The sequence below is a fragment of the Rhinatrema bivittatum genome, chromosome 3 (genome assembly GCF_901001135.1).
Source record: "Rhinatrema bivittatum chromosome 3, aRhiBiv1.1, whole genome shotgun sequence".
NCBI lineage: Eukaryota > Metazoa > Chordata > Amphibia > Gymnophiona > Rhinatrematidae > Rhinatrema > Rhinatrema bivittatum.
The window spans coordinates 280,468,040-280,488,774 of record NC_042617.1 but is presented as its reverse complement, the minus strand read 5'-3'; the positions used below and the strand labels follow the sequence as shown (position 1 = coordinate 280,488,774).

Sequence of the window (20,735 nt, the reverse complement as noted above, 5' to 3'; positions counted from 1 at the left end):
ATATGGTTTTAATGCAGATCTGTTTACATCTCCCCCTATGTATGAACCTGAGGCAGTGGAGGGTGAAGAAATTTGCCAGTGTCACAAGGAGTGTTAGTTCGAGAAGTGGGATCTGACTTCTGGCTTCCCTGGTTCCTAGCCTGCTGCTCCTACCACTAGGCTACTCCTTTACTAAGTGTTGTAGATGCCTACTTGAAGCCAGTACTGTGACAGAATTCAAGCACTGTTGGGACAAATATACAGGGTAGTGGTAGGAACAGGATTGGGAGATTCAGGGAAGGGTGGGCTGTTTGTAATACTGCAGAGTAGAGGCAGTAAGGAGATGTGAGAGAGAGAAAATGAGGGGCAGATAAAGGAAGCATGACCTAGTGGTATTGCAGACCACTGGATAGTCGGGGGGAGGGGGGGGGGTGACCAGCGGGTTATCACGCCCTAGAAACCAACCGATGCTGGCAGATTTGTGAGTGGTTGGATACTCTGGCAAGGCCACAGGGACCTGGCAGGCCAGATGTTCAGCCAACAGCATTACTAGTTTTTATAGCTGATTAGATTATTATAAACCTTTGTTGTCAGACTTTTTTTTGGGGGGGGGGGTGCAATAGCTTGGGTTAAGTGTGCTCATGTACTCAGGATGAAAGAAAAAAAAGCTGACTTGGATAATATAAATATTTAGTTAATTGTATTATCTCTGCTCTTAATATTCTTCTTTAACTGTTTAAATTTTATGATTAATTATTTAACTATTTTATTTGTTTTTATTAGTTTATTATGAAACTTTGTATTTACTTCTCCATCTAATTTTGGAAATGCAAATATTTTTAAATGAATAGTTGTTAACTAATGTAAACCGATGTGATATGTTCTCATGAAACGTCGGTATATAAAAAATAAATAAATAAGTTAATATCCTACAAGCAGTCAAGCTTCTATGACTGGCATCGGGAATATATCTTTGTAGCATGGACAGGAATAACTGGGCACAATGACTGACTGGTAAATTGATTTTTTTTTCTTTCCTTTATTATGTTAGGCTAGATGAGAGAAGTGGCATTTGCAAGCAGAGATTTTTGTTGTCATGGCTGTATGGATTAGATTATCATGGTAGCCCAAACTGAGGTGGTGTCATTTTCCCCTCACACTCTCTCACACACTTTTCTAAAGTGTGCTGGCAGCGAAGGAGCTTCTTACTCTAATGATAGATGCCTTTTCTCTGCTTCCGGCTATAGGTTCCCTGACTCCTCTCAGTTCACTTCTGTAGGACTGAGATTTATGGACTTGTACATGATGAACTGTGAGCTTTTGGCCACGTGCAGTGCCTTGGGGTACCTGGAAGGGGACACCTATCACAAAGAGCCAGATTGCTTGGGTAAGCCTTAAAGACAGGTAACCCCTACATTCTCTCTCTCTCTTTTTCTCTCTCTCTCAGCTCCTCCTAAGCACGTGCTATCAGAGTATCTGTTAATTAAAGAACACTATTAGGTCATTTCTTAAAGGACTTTCAGCCAAGCCCATAATCCTTTGTATGTAGTGTTCTCCGAGTTGGTGGTAGCAGTGGGATTAGCATGGGAATCTCTGAGTTCTGTTTTCTTACTGCTGGGCCTGTTCTCTGGTCCCCTTTCCTCAGAGAGTGTGAAAGATCTGATTCGTTACTTGCGCCATGAGGACGACACTCGGGACATCCGCCAGCAGCTGGGAGCTGCCCAGATCCTGCAGAATGATCTGGTGCCCATGGTCATCCAGTACCACCAGGACAAGCAGCTCTTCGATGTCCTTATCCGGTGGGTCCTGTTTCAGGGAGGGGAGGCGGGGCAGTAGTAATGGTCATTCCCTGTATGTACCTGAATAAGTCCAGATTGCCAGGTTTTGCCTCCCAGCAGATGGAGACAGAGAAAAACTTGACGAGCATCCCCTCTTATACCGGTGTGCCACTTGAATCTCCTCAGTATTTCTCTGTCTCCAGCAGATGGAGGTGGTACAAAACCTGCGGTCTTGAACTTAAAAAAAAAAAAAAAAAAAGTAGGATTAGGGAAGTTTTTTTCTTTATATATTTTTCCTTAACAGATCAAGCAGGACAACAAGCTCAGGACAGACAGCAAGGTTAATCCTCCCAGGGGGTTGGCAGGTCCTGGTGGGACCATCCCCTCTGGTTGCAGATACCAGGAGCTGGAGTTGGATACCCTGCTCCTTTTTTTGTGAGGCACTAGGGGTGAATACCAGTGGTCCGGTCCCTCCCTGTTCCCGGAGGACACACCAGCTCTACTACTGGTAACTCATCTTTTTCTTGTGGGAGGCTTTCCCCTTTCCCCGGCTGATTCAAACCCTGACAGCCCTCGGGGCTCGTTTTTGGATGGAGCAGATGACCCCCGCGCCCCTAGTGGGGGATTTTGGGGGTCAGTCGCTGGCCTTTACTGCGGACTTTGTGCTTTTGTTGCACAAAGCTTATCTCGCGAGCCAGTCTCAACATGGTGAGGCATCGGTGCATAGGCCATGGGACGGTCCTCCGCCTCCTAAGGTCCCCAAGCGGCTGGAGCCATAGGGGGCGATTAGGCTTCGTGAGGTCCGGAGTCATGGTGAACCTCCTAGAGGGGACTTGGGCTCTGTAGAGCATCCAGGGCCTGATACGTCCGCGCCTCCCCCACCCTCCAACGCAGGGGATCAGGGTGATGAACCAGAGAAGCCCTTGCTGTTGGATGGCGACGACCCGAGGGGCGTCTATTTCACAGGGATGAACTTGACCTGCTAATCTCACACATCCCCTCCGAGTTGGGAATTTTATTGCTTCAGGAAGTCCCAGACCAGGACACAGTAGACCCTGTACTGGCAGGATTGCGGGGTCCGGCGACGACATTCCCTTTTCATCCTGTGCTCCAGCAGTTGATGCTACGTGAATGGGATTCTCTGGAATCTGGCCTGTGAGTGGGACGAGCTATGGATAAGCTCTATCCACTGCCTGAGGACTCCTTGGAACTCCTAAAGGTTTCTAAGGTAGACGCTTCGGTGTCAGCTGTCACCAAGTGGATGACTATTCCGGTGACAGGATTGGCGGCCCTTAAGGATCTTCAGGACAGAAAGCTCGAGGTCTGTCTTAAGAGAATATTCAAGTTGTCTGCACTGGGAATTCAGGCTGCTGTTTGCAGAAGTCTCATGCAGCGAGCGAGCCTAAGGTGAGTTCATCAACTCCTCAGTGCGAAAGCCCTCTCTCCTCATGAGTCAGAGCAGGCTGAGCATTTAGAGGCAGCGGTGGCGTATGGCGCGGATGCCTTATATGACCTCCTCCATACCTCGTCCAGAACAATGGTGTCCGTGGTTTTGGCCAGGCGGCTTTTGTGGTTTAGCAACTGGTCTGCTGATGTTTCGTCCAAGTCTCAGCTGGAAGCGCTCCCTTTCAAGTGCAAGTTCCTTTTTGGGGAAGATCTGGAGCAACTGATGAAATCCTTAGGGGAGAATAAGGTACATAAGCTCCCTGAGGACAAGCCTAGGGGTCGTAAAAGGTTTTCTTCCTTCTCTCGCTTTTGGGGTAAGAGGCATTTTCGCCAGAGTAGGGCGCCTCCCCTGGGACAGCGACAGTTGTCGGGGAGGTCTCAATCTTGGTCTCACTCCTTTCGAGGACATAGACCGAACCGTGATGGGTTCAATCAGAAGTCTTCGGGACCCAAGCTCTCTCAATGAGACAAATCCGACCCATTCCTCGGATCTATGTCATAGGGGGTTGGCTGTCCCTGTTCTACGAGGAGTGGGTCAAAGTGACGTCAGACCAATGGGTCTTAAATATCATAGAACATGGCTACAATTTAGAATTTGCTCAGCCTCTCTGAGACATGTTCCTGATCTCTCCCTGCAAGTCACTGATAAAGAAACAGATCGTGAATCAGACTCTGCGTCACCTGGAAGATCTTGGGGCCATAGTTCCGGTTCCTCCAGATGAGTGCAGGACCAGGAGATACTCCATCTATTTTGTGGTGCCCAAAAAGGAAAGTTCCTTTCGTCCAATTCTGGATCTCAAAAAGGTGAACAGAGCTCTCCATTTTCGGATGGAAACCCTGTGCTCAGTCATTGCAGTGGTGCGCAGCGCCGAGTTCTTGGCCTGGACCTCACAGAAGCATATCTGCACATCGGAATCTGCGAGGAGCATCAAAGATTCTTCAGATTCATGATCCTCGGGAGGCATTTTCAGTTCTGCGCCCTGCCGTTCGGTTTGGCAACAGCCCCCCGCACCTTCACCAAGTTAATGGTGGTAGTGGCGGCAGCTCTCAGACGAGAGGGAATATTAGTTCATCCATACCTGGACGATTGGCTCATTCGGGCGAAATCAGAGAACCTTTGCAAACTGGTGATACACAAGGTCTTACACCGTCTACACTCACTCGGTTAGGTCATCAATCTTTCCAAGACCCATCTGCTTCCCTCCCAAGTCCTGGATTTCTTGGGAGCACAATTCGATACCAGGGTCGGCAAAGTCTACCTCAGGGAGGATCAGATAACCAAGCTGACATCGTAGGTCCAACAACTCCTGTCTGTTCCATTTCCCAGAGTCTGGGATTACTTGCAGGTTCTTGGATCCATGGCGTCCAGTCTGGAGTTGGTTCTGTGGGCATTTGCTCATTTGCGTCCTTTGCAGAGAGCATTGCTTTCCCGCTGGAATCCAATGTCAGAGGAATTCCAGGTTCCTTTACCACTCACGGTCCGCCAGATCCAGTCTTGGTTGGTGGCTTGTCCTCGACCATTTGAGGCAAGGTGTGGATCCCGAGGTGCCTCAATGGATAGTAGTCACCAAGGACGCCAGTCTCTCCAGTTGGGGAGCTGTGTGCCAATCTCAGTCTGCCCAGGGACGGTGGTCGCAGGAGGCGACGCAATGGTGCGCCTGGCCTTGGAGAAGTTTCTCTCCCTTATCCGCAGTCTAGCAGTACAAGTTTTGTCCGACAATGTGATGATAGTGGCCTACATCAACCGTCAAGGGGGGAACAAAGAGTCTTCAGGTAGCCTTGGAAGCGGAGAAGCTGATGGCCTAGGCGGAACAGCACCTAACCCTACTGGCAGCCTCTCACATAGCGGGGGTCAACAATGTGCAGGCAGATTTTCTCAGCCGGCAGAAGCTGGACCCCGGAGAATGGGAGCTGTCCAACGAAGCAGTGACATTCAACTCTCGCCAATGGGGCACTCCTCATTTGGACCTGATAGCGACTCAGCAAAATGCAAAGGCCCTGCGATTTTTCAGCCGCAGAAGGGAGCACGGGGGGAAGGAGTGGATGCCATGGTGCGTCCCTGGCCCGACGACATTCTGCTCTATGTGTTTCCTCTGTGGCCTCTGGTGGGCAAGGTTTTGAGGCGAATAGAAGCTCACCCAGGAACAGTTATCCTAGTAGCTCCGGAATGGCCTCGGAGACCGTGGTTCGTGGACCTTGTCAATCTGGCCTTGAATGATCCGCTACTTCTAAGTCATTTTCCAAACCTGCTGCATCAGGATCTGGTATTTTTCAGCCAGGCGGATTGCTTCTGTTTAGCAGCCTAGCTTATGAGAGGAGGCAGTTAAGAAAGAAAGATTATCCTGAGGATGTCATATCCACCCTCCTACGGGTGCGGAAGACCTCTACTTCGCTAACTTATGTTAGAGTATGGAAGGTCTTCGACTGTTGGTGTAGCGAGCAAGGGGTCCTTCCTCGTCAGGCCTCTGTGGCGCAGATTCTGGCTTTTCTACAGAAAGGTCTTAGCAAGGGGTTATCCTTTAATTCCCTCCGTGTGCAGGTAACAGTTTTGGGTTGTCTTCAAGGCAAGGTGAAGGGTGCGTCTCTGGCAGCGCATCCTGATGTGGTACATTTTCTTACAGGGGCAAAGCACTTGAACCCTCTGATCTTTCCCATTTCTCCTTCATGGAGCCTGAATTTACTGCTTCGGGCGTTACGTGAACCGCCTTTTGAGTTCCTCAAGAAGAACACCTTAAAAGATTTGACTCTCAAAACGGTGTTTCTAGTGGCTATCTGCTCCACTAGAAGGATCTCGGAGATTTAAGCTCTCTCCTGTAGGGAGCCATTTCTACGAATTTCTGATTCTGGAGTCTCACTCAAAACGGTTCCGTCCTTTTGCCCGAAGGTTGTTTCGGCTTTCCATTTAAATCAGTCCGTGGAGCTTCCAGCCTTCCTGGTTTTCGATCGAGATACTCCTCACGCCAGAGAACTGAAGCGTTTAGATGTCAGAAGAGTGCTTTTGTGTTACCTCGAGGTCACCAATGCCTTTCGGCTTTCTGATCATCTTTTCGTTCTGTGGAGTGGGCCTAAGAAAGGTCATAAAGCGTCCAAGACTACCATTGCCCGTTGGTTAAAGGAGGCCATCGCTTCCGCATGTATTTGTTGCGGGCAACCAGTTCCAGATGGACTAAAAGCTCATTCGATTCAGTCACAAGGTGCTTCCTGGATTGAGAGCCAGTTGGTATAGCCGCAAGGAATCTGCAGAGCGGCAACTTGGAAGTCTCTGCTTACTTTTGCCAGATACTATCGCTTGGACATCCAGTTGCCGGACGTCAACAGCTTTGGGAGCAGTGTCATTCGAGCGGGGACTGTACGAGTCCCACCCCAATTAGGGAAGTTTTGGTACATCCCAGCAGTCTGGACTGATCCAGGTATGTACAGGGAAAGGAAAATTGGTTCTTACCTGTGAATTTTGTTCCTGTAATACCACGGATCAGTCCAGATGCCCGCCCAGTAGTTGGTGCAGAAGAATCCTACAGATTGTTTCTCGTATGTACATAGTTTCTTCTTGTCCTTGCTTGATCTGTTCATTGATCTGTTCATTGATTAAAATGATTATTCTGCTTTGGTAATGTTAATATTGAAAAGATGCAGGTAGCACACCGGTATAAGAGGGGGTGCTCTTCAAGTTTTTCTCTGTCTCCATCTGCTGGAAGGGAGGCAAAACCCAGCAGTCTGGACTGATCCCTGGTACTACAGGAATGAAAATTAGCAGGTAAGAACCAATTTTCCTCTTGTGTTTGTAGGTCATTTGGCATGCTGCACAGCAGGACCTGTTTTGTTTTTTTTAAGAGAAAGGTGTGCTGCTACTTCCAGGAGAGAAAGGGTTGCTTAACAGCCCATGTCTGGTGCCTAAACCTCAGGAGACTTGCTCGCAGAGGTTGGGGCATTGGAAATTAAGAGCATAAATGGCCAGTTACAGCTGCTAAATGGCGTCATAGGGAGGTAATATGGCCTGCCTCTGGCAGATTGCCACATGCAATCTGCCAGAGGCAGAGCCTAGATTAGAAAAGAATCGGCGGTTCATGGAAGTGGAGAGTGTGCCCACTCTGAATGCAACTGAGGCAGCACCTGCCTAGCAGCTGCCAGGAAGTGTATTCAAACCAAGCCTTTCCTGGGGAGATGAGAACAGGGTTCTGATTAATTTTTTGTCGTCCTCAGGCTGATAGTGAATCTCACCCAGCCGGCACTCCTCTGCTTTGGTAAAGTTCCTCAGGATCCTACATTTCGGCACCACTACCTGCAGGTGGTCTCGTACTTGCAGGCGTACAAGGAGGTGAGTTTGGTTGGCGTGATGAGGTGGGTGGGGGACTTGGTGCAGGTATGACATGTCTCCATGCCCCCTTTCCCAGAATGCAACTGCACAGCAGTGCTCTCTTGTTGCCGGGACATCAAGGAGCCTACAGTGTGGCCTGGCTGGAGGGGATGCAGGTGTAACTCCGGGGTCTACCAGTTGCTCTTAGGGCTAGGAGGGGAGGGGACAGGCAAGTTTGGCAGGCCTTTCATGAGAAAGAGGTTTAACAATGTCAGGCCTCCTCCGCCAAGTAGCACTTTTTGCCCGAAGCACTTTAGAGGCAGATTTAAGAAGCTGCATTATGACACAGTGTTCATCTAGCTGGGAAGACCCTAAAGGCTGTGTGAGCTGGAGTCTGAAGCCCTGTAATCTGCCTTCCCCTGGTGTATCTGGACATGAGCTGTGACGACAGTGGTGGGGTGTGGCTTAACCTGTCTTGTCTTGGGTCGAGTTTGTGGGGTGGGGTTTTTTTTGTTTGTTTTTTTAGGATGATGTGTGGCATGACTTTGAAATTTCTCCCTTTTTTTTTTTTGGCTAATTTAGGCTTTTGCCAACGAGAAACTGTTTGGCTCACTCAGTGAGAAGATGTATGAGTTGCTGCAGCTGGTGAGACTCTGTGTTTTCGCACTTATGTCATCGCCTCCCACCCTTGCTCGTGCTGCTTTTTTAACCACCTCGTGCATAAAGTTCACTTTGTGCCATCTTTCGCCCTTGTGGTGGAGATACCTGCCTTGTCCCTCCTTTTCTTTCAGCTTCCGGTCACTGTGTGTTGAAAATCCTCTCTTATTTTATTTAATTTTTGATTTTCAGGATTGGGAGCATAGAGAGGATGAGGATAATCTACTGATTGAACGTCTTCTGCTCCTGATCCGAAACATTCTGCATGTTCCTGCTGACCCTGAGGAAGAGAAGGTATGGCCCTGCTGATCAGTTCAATCTGTTCATTGGTTCCTGTTGCAGGTGTTGTGTCTAGATGTGCCTGTGTCACTTCATGTGTGGTTGCATGTGCATCATGTAAAAATGTGTGTGGTATGTATGTTGCAGGAGTTCAGACAGAGTTTTACTTTGGCTGTCCTCACTGCCAGGCAGTCCGCAGAGCAGGAGCTGGAAATGGAACTCAGGCTTTGTATATAGATCTGCACGCACAGCAAAAGATGCATTGCGGATTCCCTTCCTTGCTCAGATTCTCTCTTCTTTTGAAGAAGGGAGTGCTACTGAAATCTCCTTTGCTACTGCTCTTTGTTAGATCCAGTGGCTGATTTGAAGAGCCACACTGGAAGTGGCTCTGGAGGGGAGTGCAGTGGTTGAGAGGATAGTAATTGCAAGATGGCCTCCTTAGACACATGTCTGCAAGCCAGGGAAATTGCTGAAAGAGTTCAAACAAAACTAATTCCACAAAGCCTGTCATGAAAATGGGGGTGGGGAATTGTACATTATTAATGGCACTGGGAGGGAGATAGAGATTTACTTCCCTTGTGACCAGTCTTCCCTCATTGCCCTTCTTCTTCAGAGCATGGATGATGATGCTAGCACTCATGACAAGGTGCTGTGGGCCATACACATGAGTGGCATGGATGACTTACTCAAGTTCCTGGCCAGCTCACAGATGGAGCAGCAATGGAGTATGCATGTGCTAGAAATTATCTCCCTCATGTTCCGAGATCAGGTATGGACCCAGATCCTCCCCACCCTCTTTCCCAGTTTTCTCATGAACACTTTAGGATGGAGGAGTGGGTGCAGTTGCTCTGGAAGACACATGGTATTTTTTTCCCCTACTCTCCCCACAGAAACCAGAGCAGCTGGCAGGCACTGGACAGGCTCGCTCGGCCAACGACTGGGATAGTGATGTGAGAGACCTGGAGGCTCTAAGGCAGCGGGAGGCAGCAGAAAGAAAAAGCCGATCATTTCAACGTGGGACCAGGCAAGTCCAGGAGAAGGTGGCGGTTTTGGGGGAGAGGGTGGAGGTTAGTATTAAGGTCCTGGCAGAAAAATCTCCTCTTCCAGGATCACCAGTTTCTTCGAGGACAAGTAGGGTGGTAGTCATCACACATGGGTGACATCATCAGATGCAGCCCGATTCTGGAACTTTGACTAGGCACACTGAGCATGCCCTATACCACACGTCCACGTGGGGTCCCTCTTCAGTCTCTCTTTTTCTGCGGAGCTGTGAGCCTTGCGGTTTGATTGAGCTCAATACTTGGCTTTTTGCCTTGTGGCAAACTTTTGTTTTTTGTGTTCTTTCACAATTTTTTTTTTCTCTTTGATCCGTCGTCTGGTCCCTCTCGGTGCCTTCCCGTAGTGTCCCCAGTTAGGGTTTTTGGCATTTCAGGTAAGCTTCCTTTCGTGGTCGATTTTCCCCCCATGGAGGCAGTGCTTCAAGGCCCGACTGCCATCGATGCCTGCAGCCATCATTCGATTTTGGCCCTTTTATTTTATGCCATCATGGCCACGTCCCGTTTTCGCTGGTGCCCGAGGAATAGGTCTATCATTGATCCTATTGAGGTATGCATCCTCTGCCTGGGAGCATCGCATGACGTCCAGGGTTGCCGCTTGTGCACCCAGATGTCTCTGAAGGGAAGTCTGCTTTGACTCGACAAGATGGATCGGGTCGAGGAATTCCGAGCCATCAGCATCGAAGAACCTTGGCCATCAAAGAACCACGCCATCAACATTTGTGGGATTGTCTGTTCCGTTGAGGTCGCCAGTGGATAGGGGTGCTGGAGACCGACCGTTGTTAATCTCCTCTGGGCTGAGGATGCTGGGTTCATTGTCTTTGACCTCGGCACTAGGGAAGGACCAGGCCAAGCATTGAGGGAAACCTAAGAAGCATCGGCAGCGGTCCATTTCGATGCACAGTGCCAGGCATGGGGATTCACCAGCTTTTGCCGCAATGCCCATGAAGCGGTCCCATAGCTAAGGAGCACCCATCCTCCATTGATACCTGGGGTCTGTGACGGTCACCACCAGACCTCGTGCCAATCACCGATTGTGACTATTGGGTGTCCCACCAAATTGTCCTCCATGCCCATATTGGGGGCTGGTAGTGCATCAGGAGGTACTTTCAAGGGAGCTCTCCTCCCTCTTAATGGCTAGAACAGTCGAGCCTATACCACCAGAGCAAAAAGGGCAGGGATTCTTCTCCAGGTACTTCCTGATTTCTGAGAGAATGGGAAGACTCCATCCTGTCCTAGATCTAAGGGCCTTGAACAAGTTTCTAAAAAAGAAAAGTTCAAGGTGGTTTTCCTGGGCACCTTGATTCCCCTTTTGCAAAAAGGGGATTGGCATGCTCCCTTGACCTAAAGGACACATACTTCCTGTGACTGGGGAAGATCTCGATATGGGGATATCTCCTAGTCGTGGTAGGAAAACAGAACTTCCAGTACCAAGTATTGCCGTTCGGGCTTGCGTCCGCCCCATCGGACTTCACAAAATGCCTGGCTGTGGTGGTGGCGCACATCCGCAGATTGGGAGTGCTTGTCTTCCTGTATCTGGACAATTGGCTGGTCAAGAACACGTCCCAGACAGAAGCTGTCAGGTCCATGCGCTTGACCATTTGGGTGTTGGAGTCACTAGGCTTTGTTCTCAACTACCCAAGGTCCCATCTCAGCCCGTCACTTCAAGTGGACTTCATAGGATCCCTGCTAGACATGGCTCAGGCAAAGCCTTTCTGCCTCGCCAATGCAGCAGAGGTTCAATGGAGCCAGCAGTGTCAGCCTGGCACATGCAGAGGCTGTTTGGCCACAGGACTGCAACCGTCCATGTCACTCCCTTAGTATGCTTACATATGCGCAGAGTCCAGTGGACCCTGAGGTCAGAGCCTCCAGGATTGCATCCGAGTCACCCCGTGTCACAAGGACTCATTTTCCTGGTTCCTATCTAGAATAGGGGATGATCTTTCAGAGTCTCACTACTCAAATTGTCCTAACCACGGATGCATCTACCCTGGCGTGGGGAGCTCATGTGGATAGACTCAGCACCCAGGGTCTGTGGTCTTCCTAGGAACGTTCTTGTCAAATCAACTTCCTGGAGCTCAGGGCGATCAGGTACTCGCTATGGGATTTCAGAGATCAGCTGTCCAACAAATTTGTCCTGATCCAGACCAACAACAAAGTAGCCATGTAGTATGTCAACAAGCAGGGAGGCCCGGGATTGTACCTTCTGTGTCAGGAAGCGGTCCAGATCTGGTCATGTGCCGTATCCCATGGGATGGTTCTCAGGACCATGTACCTGACCGGGACAGAGAACATGGTAGCGGACAGGCTGAGGCAAGCCTTCAGTCACCACGAGCGGTCCCTGGACCAAGGGGTAGCGAATCGGATATTCTGCCTGTGGGGGAGCCCGAATATAGATCTGTTCGCGTATCACTACAACAGGAAGGAACCTCTGTTCTTCTCCCTGTACAGGTCAGATGGCAAACCAGCCTTGGACTCACTTGCCAGTCATTGGGGCAAGAGTTTTCTGTGCACATATACTCAGATTCCCTTAGTGGCGAAGACTTTCTTGAAGCTTCACGAGGGACTATGATCCTCATAGCCCCTTTTTACCCAAGACAGGTCTGATTTCCACTCCCGTGGGAGTTGTCCATCCAGAAACTGATCAGTCTGCGGATTTCCCCAGATCTCATCATGCAAGATCAGGGCAGGCTGCAGCATCGCAACCTCCAGGCCCTGTCGCTCACAACCTGGATGTTGAGAGGTTAATTCTGCAGATGCTTGATCTTTCAGAGAATGTGTCTTGGGTTCTGGTGGAGACTAGAAAGCCTTCCACTAGAAAGTCCTATGGACTGAAGTGGAGGAGGTTTTCCATGTGTTGTGAGCAGAAGGTCCTAGATCCATTCTGGCCCACACAAAAACTACTTGATTACCTTCTACACCTATCGGAAGCTGCCTTAAAAACCAACTCCGTTACAATCCATCTTAGTGCAATCGGCGCATACCACCATGGTGTAGATGGTACGCCAATCTCTATACAGCCTATAGTTGTAAGTTTTATGCAGAGCCTGCTTCAATTGAAGCCTCCCCTAAGGCCTCCCGCTGTGTCTTGGGACCTCAATGTGGTGTTAGCTTATGAAAGCTCCTTTTGAGCTGCTGCACACCTGTGACCTGAAGTACCTGAGCTGGAAGGTCATGTTTTTGGTAGTGGTCACTTTAGTATGCAAGCCAGCAAGCTTCAGGCCTTAGTGACTTACCCACCTTATACTAAGGTTTATCATGACAGGATGGTCTTGCGTACGCACCCTAAATTCCTGCTAAGGTGGTGACGGATTTCCATCTTAACCAGACAATCGTCCTGCCAATTTTCTTTCCCAGGCCTCATTCTCATCAAGGCAAATGAGCACTGCACAGTTTGGACTGCAAGCGAGCCTTAGCCTTCTTTTTTTTTTTTTTTTTAATAAATTATTTTTATTTCAGTTATCAAACAGGTGTTGAAAATGCAACAGATGCATTGTTGGAACATGTAGAATATATCATGACTTATCATAGCAGAACATAACATAAATATATATAATAAATGCTAACAACTGCATATCCAGAGAAAGTTACATTCATCTATTGTACAAAACTAGAATTAACTTGCTGTGCGCCAAATGATCTCTGTTGTGTAGAACATTTATACCAGCGATTTCCCCCCCCCCCAGCCCTCCATGATCTTCTTTAACATGGTATAGAAATACGCATAGACTAAGGCTAAATGCAAGTATACTAAGCATTACCTCTCATTTCTGCACAATACTCACTACTAAGGGCTCCTTAATATCTATATTCTGTGCTATGGAGTTCCTCCATTTCACATAAGGCACCCACAGTTTCTCAAATTTATGTGTCCATTTATGTCTTACCGCGGTTAAGTGATTCAAATAATATATTTTCTGTAACCGTTGTGTCCCCGTATCTAGCTTTGGGACTTGCGGCTCTTTCCACGAATATGCCAAAGCTCCCCTGGCCGCTATCACCACCTGCCTTCCTATAAATGGGACGGGGGTGTTCCGGTCCCTATTGGCGGAATACCCAAAAGCACATCAGCAGGATCTAGCTCCATGTTATCACCCACCAATGATGAAATCAAATTTTGAACTTTTTTCCAAAATTCTACTACTTTAGGGCATTCCCACCACATCTGATAGTAGTTGCTGGCAAGACTGCAGCCTCTCAACATTTCCCCTTCCCTGATCTAGAGAATTTAGCAAGTCGGATGGGAGTTAGATGCCACCGAAATAATAATTTATATCCTTGTTCTATAATAGAGGCAGAGATAGAACTTTTCCTAATGGTGGCATAACAGGCTTCCCAGTCACTTGTTGCCAATTGACGCTGCAGGTTCCTTTCCCACGCTGTCATATATGGAAAGGGTTCTCCTGGCTTTGCAAGTAACAGGTAATACATTTTGGAGATACCTTTATGACAAATTTCACTTTTTCGCAGAAACCCTCAAACAGTGTTTTCCTCTTGCTTAAATCTGATCTAACCTCCTTACTATAAAGGAATTGTCTTAATTGCAAACAAAAGTAATAGACAGTCCTATCAAAGGAAAACTTGGTCTCGAGAGCTGCAAATTGTTTGGGGTTAGTGCCGTCCCACATCTGCTCAAGCTGATGTATCCCATCTTTTCTCCCTAGTGAGGGAGCAGCCTGGAACAAAACCGGTATTACAGAAGATAGGCGATCTATAAAAGAAGTTTCGTTTCCCCACCAGCGTGTGTTTCCATTTATCCCATAGCTGTAAAGTGAGAGTCACTGTCGATGGAACTTGTACCGGTAACTTGCGGTTAGACCTAGGCAACCAAACCAAAGGATTCGGGGATCTATCACCCAGGAGCCCCGCCTCTATACCTACCCATCTTTTCTCTGAACTGCTAAGATGCCAGCTAATGACAGCCCGTAACTGTGACCCCCAAATAGTAGCGCTTTAGGCAGGGTACCCCCAATCCTCCACTATCCTTAGGAAGTAACATAATCGTTCTATTCACCCTAGGTGGTTTCCTCTTCCAAATATAATGGAACAGGTGCTGCTGCCATTGATTGATCTTATTCTCTGGGACTAGAATGGGCAAAGTTTGGAATAGGTAGCTTAATCTGGGGAGGATATTCATTTTCACCACAGATATTCGCCCCAACCAGGACAAAGGTTTTCTTTCCCAAATTTGCAGGTCTTTCTGAATGGCCCCCCAGACTTTCACATAATTTAGGCGGAATAGGTCCTCCGATCTATTGCCCACCGTTACTCCTAAATATTTGACTCCTGTAGACACTATCTTAAAGGGGAATTGTTGACTAATGGTAGTCATCTGGTCCGGGGACAGAGTAATGTTCAAAAATTTGGATTTCTCTGCATTCAACCGATATCCTGATATTTCCCCGAACTGAAGAAGTTCAGCCGTTAGAAATGGGAGAGACTCCACAGGGTTTACCACCGTGAACAAGACTTCGTCTGCAAACATCGACAACTTATATTCTTCCTGGCTGATGCATAAACCCTGTATATCTTGATTCGCTCGCAATTTAATTGCCAGAGGTTCGAGGTATAATGCAAACAGGAGTGGCGAAAGTGGGCATCCCTGTTGAGTTCCGCGGCATATGGAGAAAATTGGCGAGTACCCCCCCATTAACCTTGATACAGGCACTGGGCTGGACATAAAGCTTTCTGATCCATGTAAGGACATTTTCTCCAATCCCGAACTTCTATAACACTGAAAATAAATAATCCCAGTGAATGAGATCGAAGGCTTTTTCCGTGTCTATCGTAAGGAGCCCCATTGAAATCTTAGACTCCCTTGCTCACTATACCAAATCTACCACCCGCCTCACATTGTCAGCAGCAAGTCTCCCAGGTATAAACTCTGTTTGATCTGGATGAATCAACTGCCCAGCTAATTTACTCAGTCGCTGGGCCAGAATCTTTGCTAGAAGTTTTAAATCTAAGTTCAGGAGTGAAATAGGGCCTGTATGACCCACAGAGGGTGGCGTCTCGGCCAGGCTTCAGTAACACTGTTATTCCTGCTCTATTAGAATTGTTATCTATATTACCCTCAGTAAGCAGTTCATTAAAGGCGTCCACCAAGGGAGGGGCAACCACATCAACCAACTGCTTATAAAAGCCTGCTGTGAAGCCATCCAATCCTGGCGACTTTTCCCAACTTTAAATCTCATATCGCATGACCGACCTCCTCCACCGTTATACTTTTATTTAAACTATCTTGACTGCGATCATCTAATTTGGGAAAACTAACCTCCCCCAAGTAAGCATCAGTTTTAGCTTGAGTAATGTCAAGTCGGGGAAAAAATTGGGAGAAGCGAGCTCGGGTCAGATCATTATCTGTTACTATTTGTCCCTTTCTATATTTAATTTTCAAAAATCTGATTTTGCTGGGCCCTGGCTTTAAGCGACCGTGCCAATAGTTTGCTTGCCTTGTTATGCCCTTCAAAATGTTCCTGTCTTATCCTATCTAGCTGGAACGCAATTTTTTGCGCATCCAATGTATGGAGCTCCTGGCATAGTTTTTCTAATTGCCTGCCAAGATTGTGATTTAAATTCCTTTTATGCGTTAGGGAGGTTAAAACTATCTTATAAAATAATGTCTCCTTTTTCTTTTCTCATTCTTTGTGAACATAGGAAGCTTGGGATATCAGTTGCCCTCTAGCTACGGATTTAAAGCAGTTCCAAATGGTTCCCTTAGATACTTCCCCGGTATCGTTTTCCTCCAAATAACGACCCATCTCTTCTTTCAACTTAGTACAGAAGAGAGAATCTTCTAGGAGGCTTTCATTAAGTTGCCATGGCCCTTTAGTTCCCGATCTAGAATCTCTTTTTAACTTAATCCATACGGATGCGTGGTCCGACCACGTTATAGGGTTGATATCAGTATGCAATATCTTACTGACTAGAGCTTTATCTAGTAGTAAAAAGTCAATGCGAGTGTAAACTTGATGCACCTTGGAGAAGAACATGTAATTCCTTTCTGTAGGATGCAGGAACCTCCAAATATCGATAAGTCCCCAGTCAGTCATTAGATTTTTTAAGCCCGCCTTATTTGCCTTAGAGCAGTCTTCCCCCTTTCCACTGTGGTCTAGATATGGGTAACGTGTCAGATTAAAATCACCCCCTACAATTAAAGAACCTTCCGCCCATTGATGTAATACACTAGAGAAGGTATCTAAGAACTTCCCCTGTCCTTGGTTAGGACAGTAAACATTTCCTAACGTATACAACTGGTTGGCCAATTTAAACTTCAGTATTATATATCGATCATTAATATCTCTGATAACTGACACCACCTCTACTACCAGTGATTTTGCAAACATTATTCCCACCCCAAGATTTTCCCGCAGCCAGACGAACCCGAAAGCGGGAACAATTGGGCACCCGATTCACATCCCTAGTTTCTAATGCTTTTCGACAGTCAGACCACCTCTTTGAGTTGAGAGCCCACTCCACAAGGGCACAGGCGACCTCCTGGCCAGAGTGTCAAATTCTTTCTCCGCAGGAGATTTGTAGGGCAGCTGTCTGGTCTTCCCTTCACACTTTCACCAAGTTTTATCGTTTGGATGTCAGGGCGCAGGAGGGGGGCCGTGCTTCAGTAAGAGTATTCTGTGAGCAGGTCTTTCTGATGCCCGCCCAGTATAAGGTGACTTGAGTACATCCACTGGTCTGAAATGATCTGAGTATGTACAGGAAAGGAAAATTGGTTCTTACCTGCTAATTTTCGTTCCTGTAATACAGCACTCTCCCCGTTCTGACTAAAAGACAGTCCTAAAGAAATGATTGGATTTCTATTAAACAGTAGGGTCGTGGATTACCGGTGTATGTTTCGTTGGTTTCGGGCGACCTAGACCTCTGGTTAGTTGGGAGGGATCAGTCGCCCTTGGTTGAAGTTTAGTTTCAAGGGCTTGGGTACAGGCCGATACTGAGGGACTGCAGGTGGCTCCCTCTCTTATCTAACAGTGTCCAAAGCTTTTGTTCTCTGACTCCATCTGCTGGATGGGATACACAATCCACTGGTCTGGAATGATCTGTATTACAGGAACAAAAATTAGCAGGCAAGAACCAGTTTTCCTTTCTGCCTTGAGCCTCTGGTGGCGATTTGTGACAGAACAATGCACAGGGCCTGTTTGTGCTGGGTTCAGAAAGCTCAGGAACAGGCCTCAACCAAGGCATTCAGTCCCATGCAGTCTGCACATCTGGAAGCTGGAGTGCCTTTTGTGGCAGATGCGCTGTATGACTTGGTGCGTACTTCAACCAGGAGCATGGTCTTGGCAGTGGCGGCCCGCAGACTTTAGTGGTTGTGCAATTGGTTGGCTGACGTGGTCCAAGCCCCAGTTGTGTAATCTCCCCTTTAAAGGGAAGCTCCTGTTTGGGAAGGATTTGGATCAGTTGATGAAAACTTTGGGGGAGTCAAAAGAGAATAGGTTGTCTGAAAATAAGAGCGGCAAGATCCCGGGATACGTGACTGTTCCGTTCAGGCAAGAGTTCCTCAGCTTTGGTACCGAAGTGGTCTTTGGAATGGCAGCTACCCTTTCGGGTTACCCACAAAAATCCTCCAGGGATGTTGCCATTTAGGGGACTGGAGGAGGAAAGTCAGCACAGTGAAGCCAGGGACGCCCATTCCTCCATGGAAGAGGTTGGGAGCAGGTTGTCCCACTTTTACAAGGAGTGGACAAGATTACCTTGGGCCAGTGGGTCTTGGAGGTGGAAAGAGATGACTATGCATTAGAATTTTCGCACCCTGTCGGGGAGGTTTTTCTAGAATCCCACTACTATTCTCGAAGCAAGCGGGATGCAGTGAGGGGGACTCTGCAGAGTTTACTAAGTTTAAACGCAATAGTTCCAGTCCCGCTGTCTGAGCAGGGGCAAGGGAGGTACTCCATTTATTTTGTGGGTCCTAAAAATGAAGGCACCTTCGGTGCCATTCTAGATTTGCAGGGTTCCGCATTTTTGTGTGGAGATGCGCACAGTTACAGCAGCAGTCTGCAGAGGAGAGTTCCAGGCATCATTGGATATGACAGAGGCTTACCTCCATATTCCCATTCGAAGGGACCATTAGAAGTTTCTACAATTCATGGTGCTGGGACAGCATTTTAAATTCGGGGCTCTCCCCTTCGGTTTGGCCACGGCACCCCGAACCTTCACAAAAGTGGTGGTGGTGGTGGCGGCAGCCTTGAGGTGAGAGGAGATTTTTGGTCCATCCATATCTGGACGATTGGCTCATTCGGGAAGGATGGAAGAGGAGTGCGGTCAATCCATCCAGCAAGTGATAGGTTGAGTTCGCTGGCTTGGGTAATAAATGTGACGAAGAATCATCTGGTTCCGATCCAATCGGAGTATCTTGGAATGCGATTCCATACCCAGAAAGGCAGGATGTTCCTGACCACGAACAGATTGCTGAAGTTGCAGGTGCAGGTGATGCACCTGCTAGGTCTGCTGGTGCCAAAAGTCTGGGATTATTTGCATGTCCTAGGCTCCATGGCTTCCACGTTGGACTTGGTTCCGTGGGCCTTTGCTCACATGCGACCTTTGCATAAGGCACTCTTGTCCAGGTGGAATCCATTGTTAGAGAAGTATCACTTTCCTTTATCTCTCCTAGAAAAATCCAGGTCCAGACTCTCGTGGTGGCTCTCACCACAACTTTGAAAAGGGATTGCATCTGGAGGCCCTGGACTGGGTGGTAGTGACCACAGACAAGGGTTGGGGGGCAGTATGTCAGGGCCGGTCTGCCCAAGGTCTTTGGTCAATAGCAGAGGCGTCATGGTCTTTCAGGAGACAAGAGCAGTCTACAGGGCCCTGGAAGCATTTCTACCTTGGGGCAAGGGTCGGATGGTGAGAATTTTCTTGGACAATGCGATGACTGTGATGTATATCAGTCATCAAGGAGGGACAAAGTCATGCAGTGGCTCTGGAGGCTCAGCAGTTGTTTGCTTAAGCAGAACATCACCTCGAGGGAATAGCGGCATCTCATGTCTCGGAAGTGGATAGTGTGCAAGCAGATTTCCTCAGCAGACAATAGCTGGATCTGGGGGATGGGAGTTGTCCCCAGAAGCCAGGGATCACATTTGTGCCAGGTGGGACATTCCCCGGTTGGATCTCATAGCAATGCGTACCAATGCAAAGGCGGCAAGATTTTTCAGTTGCAGAAGAGAAATCGGGGTAGAGGGGCTTGATGCTTTAGTGTGCTTGTGGCCGATAGGAGTCCTACTGTACATGTTTCCTCCTTGGCCACTCATCAGTCGCGTCCTGCAGCTCATAGAGACGCATCCAGGAAAGGTGGCGCCGGAGTGGCCGCATTGGCCATGGTTTGAGGATCTGGTATATCTCGCAATAGACGGACCCCTCAGGTTGGCTCACCTGCCAGGGTTCCTTCAACAAGGACCCATGTTTTTGGATCGGGAGGATTGCTTTTGTCTCACGGCTTGGCTTTTGAGCGGTGGTGGTTGCGCCTGGAAGGTTATTCAGAACCAGCCATTTCCACATTGCTCCAGGCTAGAAGGCCTTATACTTCTCTGGCATATGTTAGGATCTGGAAGCTGTTTGAGACTTGATGTCTATAACAGCAGCTGGACCCCCTATCTGTGGACATCTTGGCCTTCTTGCAGCAGGGGCTATCTAAGGAGCTAGCTTGCTCCATGTTCAGGTTTCAGCCTTGTGTTGCCTTAAGGGCAAGGTGCAGGGGAGGCCTTTGTCCTCTCATCTTGATGTTCAATTCTTGAAGGGAGTCAAGCATTTATGACCTCCCATACGGATGTTATGTCTGGATTGGAACCTCAACTTAGTTCTGCAAATGCTCTGTGGGGCTCCTTTTGAGCCTTTATGGGGCATGACTTTGAAGGACCTGACATTGAAGGATGTTTTTCTGGTAGCCATATGTTCAGCTAGATGGATTTTGGAGCTTCAGGCTCTGTCTTGCAGGGACCCTTTTTTGTGTATTTCTAATGACAGGGTGATGTTGCGAACGGTTATCTCCTTTTTACCAAAGGTGGTTTCCTCCTTTCATATGAATCAGACAGTAGAACTTCCGGCTTTTCTGGAGTGGTCTAGGGGGTCCTTGCAAGAAAGGACCCCGTGAATTATCTGCCGGGGAAGATACGATATCCCCCACACCTAATTAACACTTTGTACAAAGTTACCATCCACTTTTACTTTGACTACTATGTATATAGTTTCTAATATATATATATATATATATATATATATATATATCTCAACAGTTAT

At 47.9% G+C, this 20,735-nt stretch overlaps 1 protein-coding gene across 2 annotated transcripts in view; it reads left to right on the top strand.

The window, feature by feature from the left end:
* TIMELESS (timeless circadian regulator) overlaps positions 1-20,735 on the top strand; it is a 148,094-nt gene that overhangs the window by 34,163 nt on the left and 93,196 nt on the right. For both annotated transcript variants that reach the window (XM_029594810.1, XM_029594811.1), the window contains exons 2-8: positions 1,227-1,366; positions 1,625-1,778; positions 7,404-7,518; positions 8,080-8,142; positions 8,347-8,448; positions 9,047-9,202; positions 9,324-9,457. In XM_029594810.1, the coding sequence (XP_029450670.1) occupies positions 1,270-1,366; positions 1,625-1,778; positions 7,404-7,518; positions 8,080-8,142; positions 8,347-8,448; positions 9,047-9,202; positions 9,324-9,457 (821 nt within the window). In that variant the 5' untranslated portion in view covers positions 1,227-1,269. The remainder of the gene's footprint in view (positions 1-1,226; positions 1,367-1,624; positions 1,779-7,403; positions 7,519-8,079; positions 8,143-8,346; positions 8,449-9,046; positions 9,203-9,323; positions 9,458-20,735) is intronic.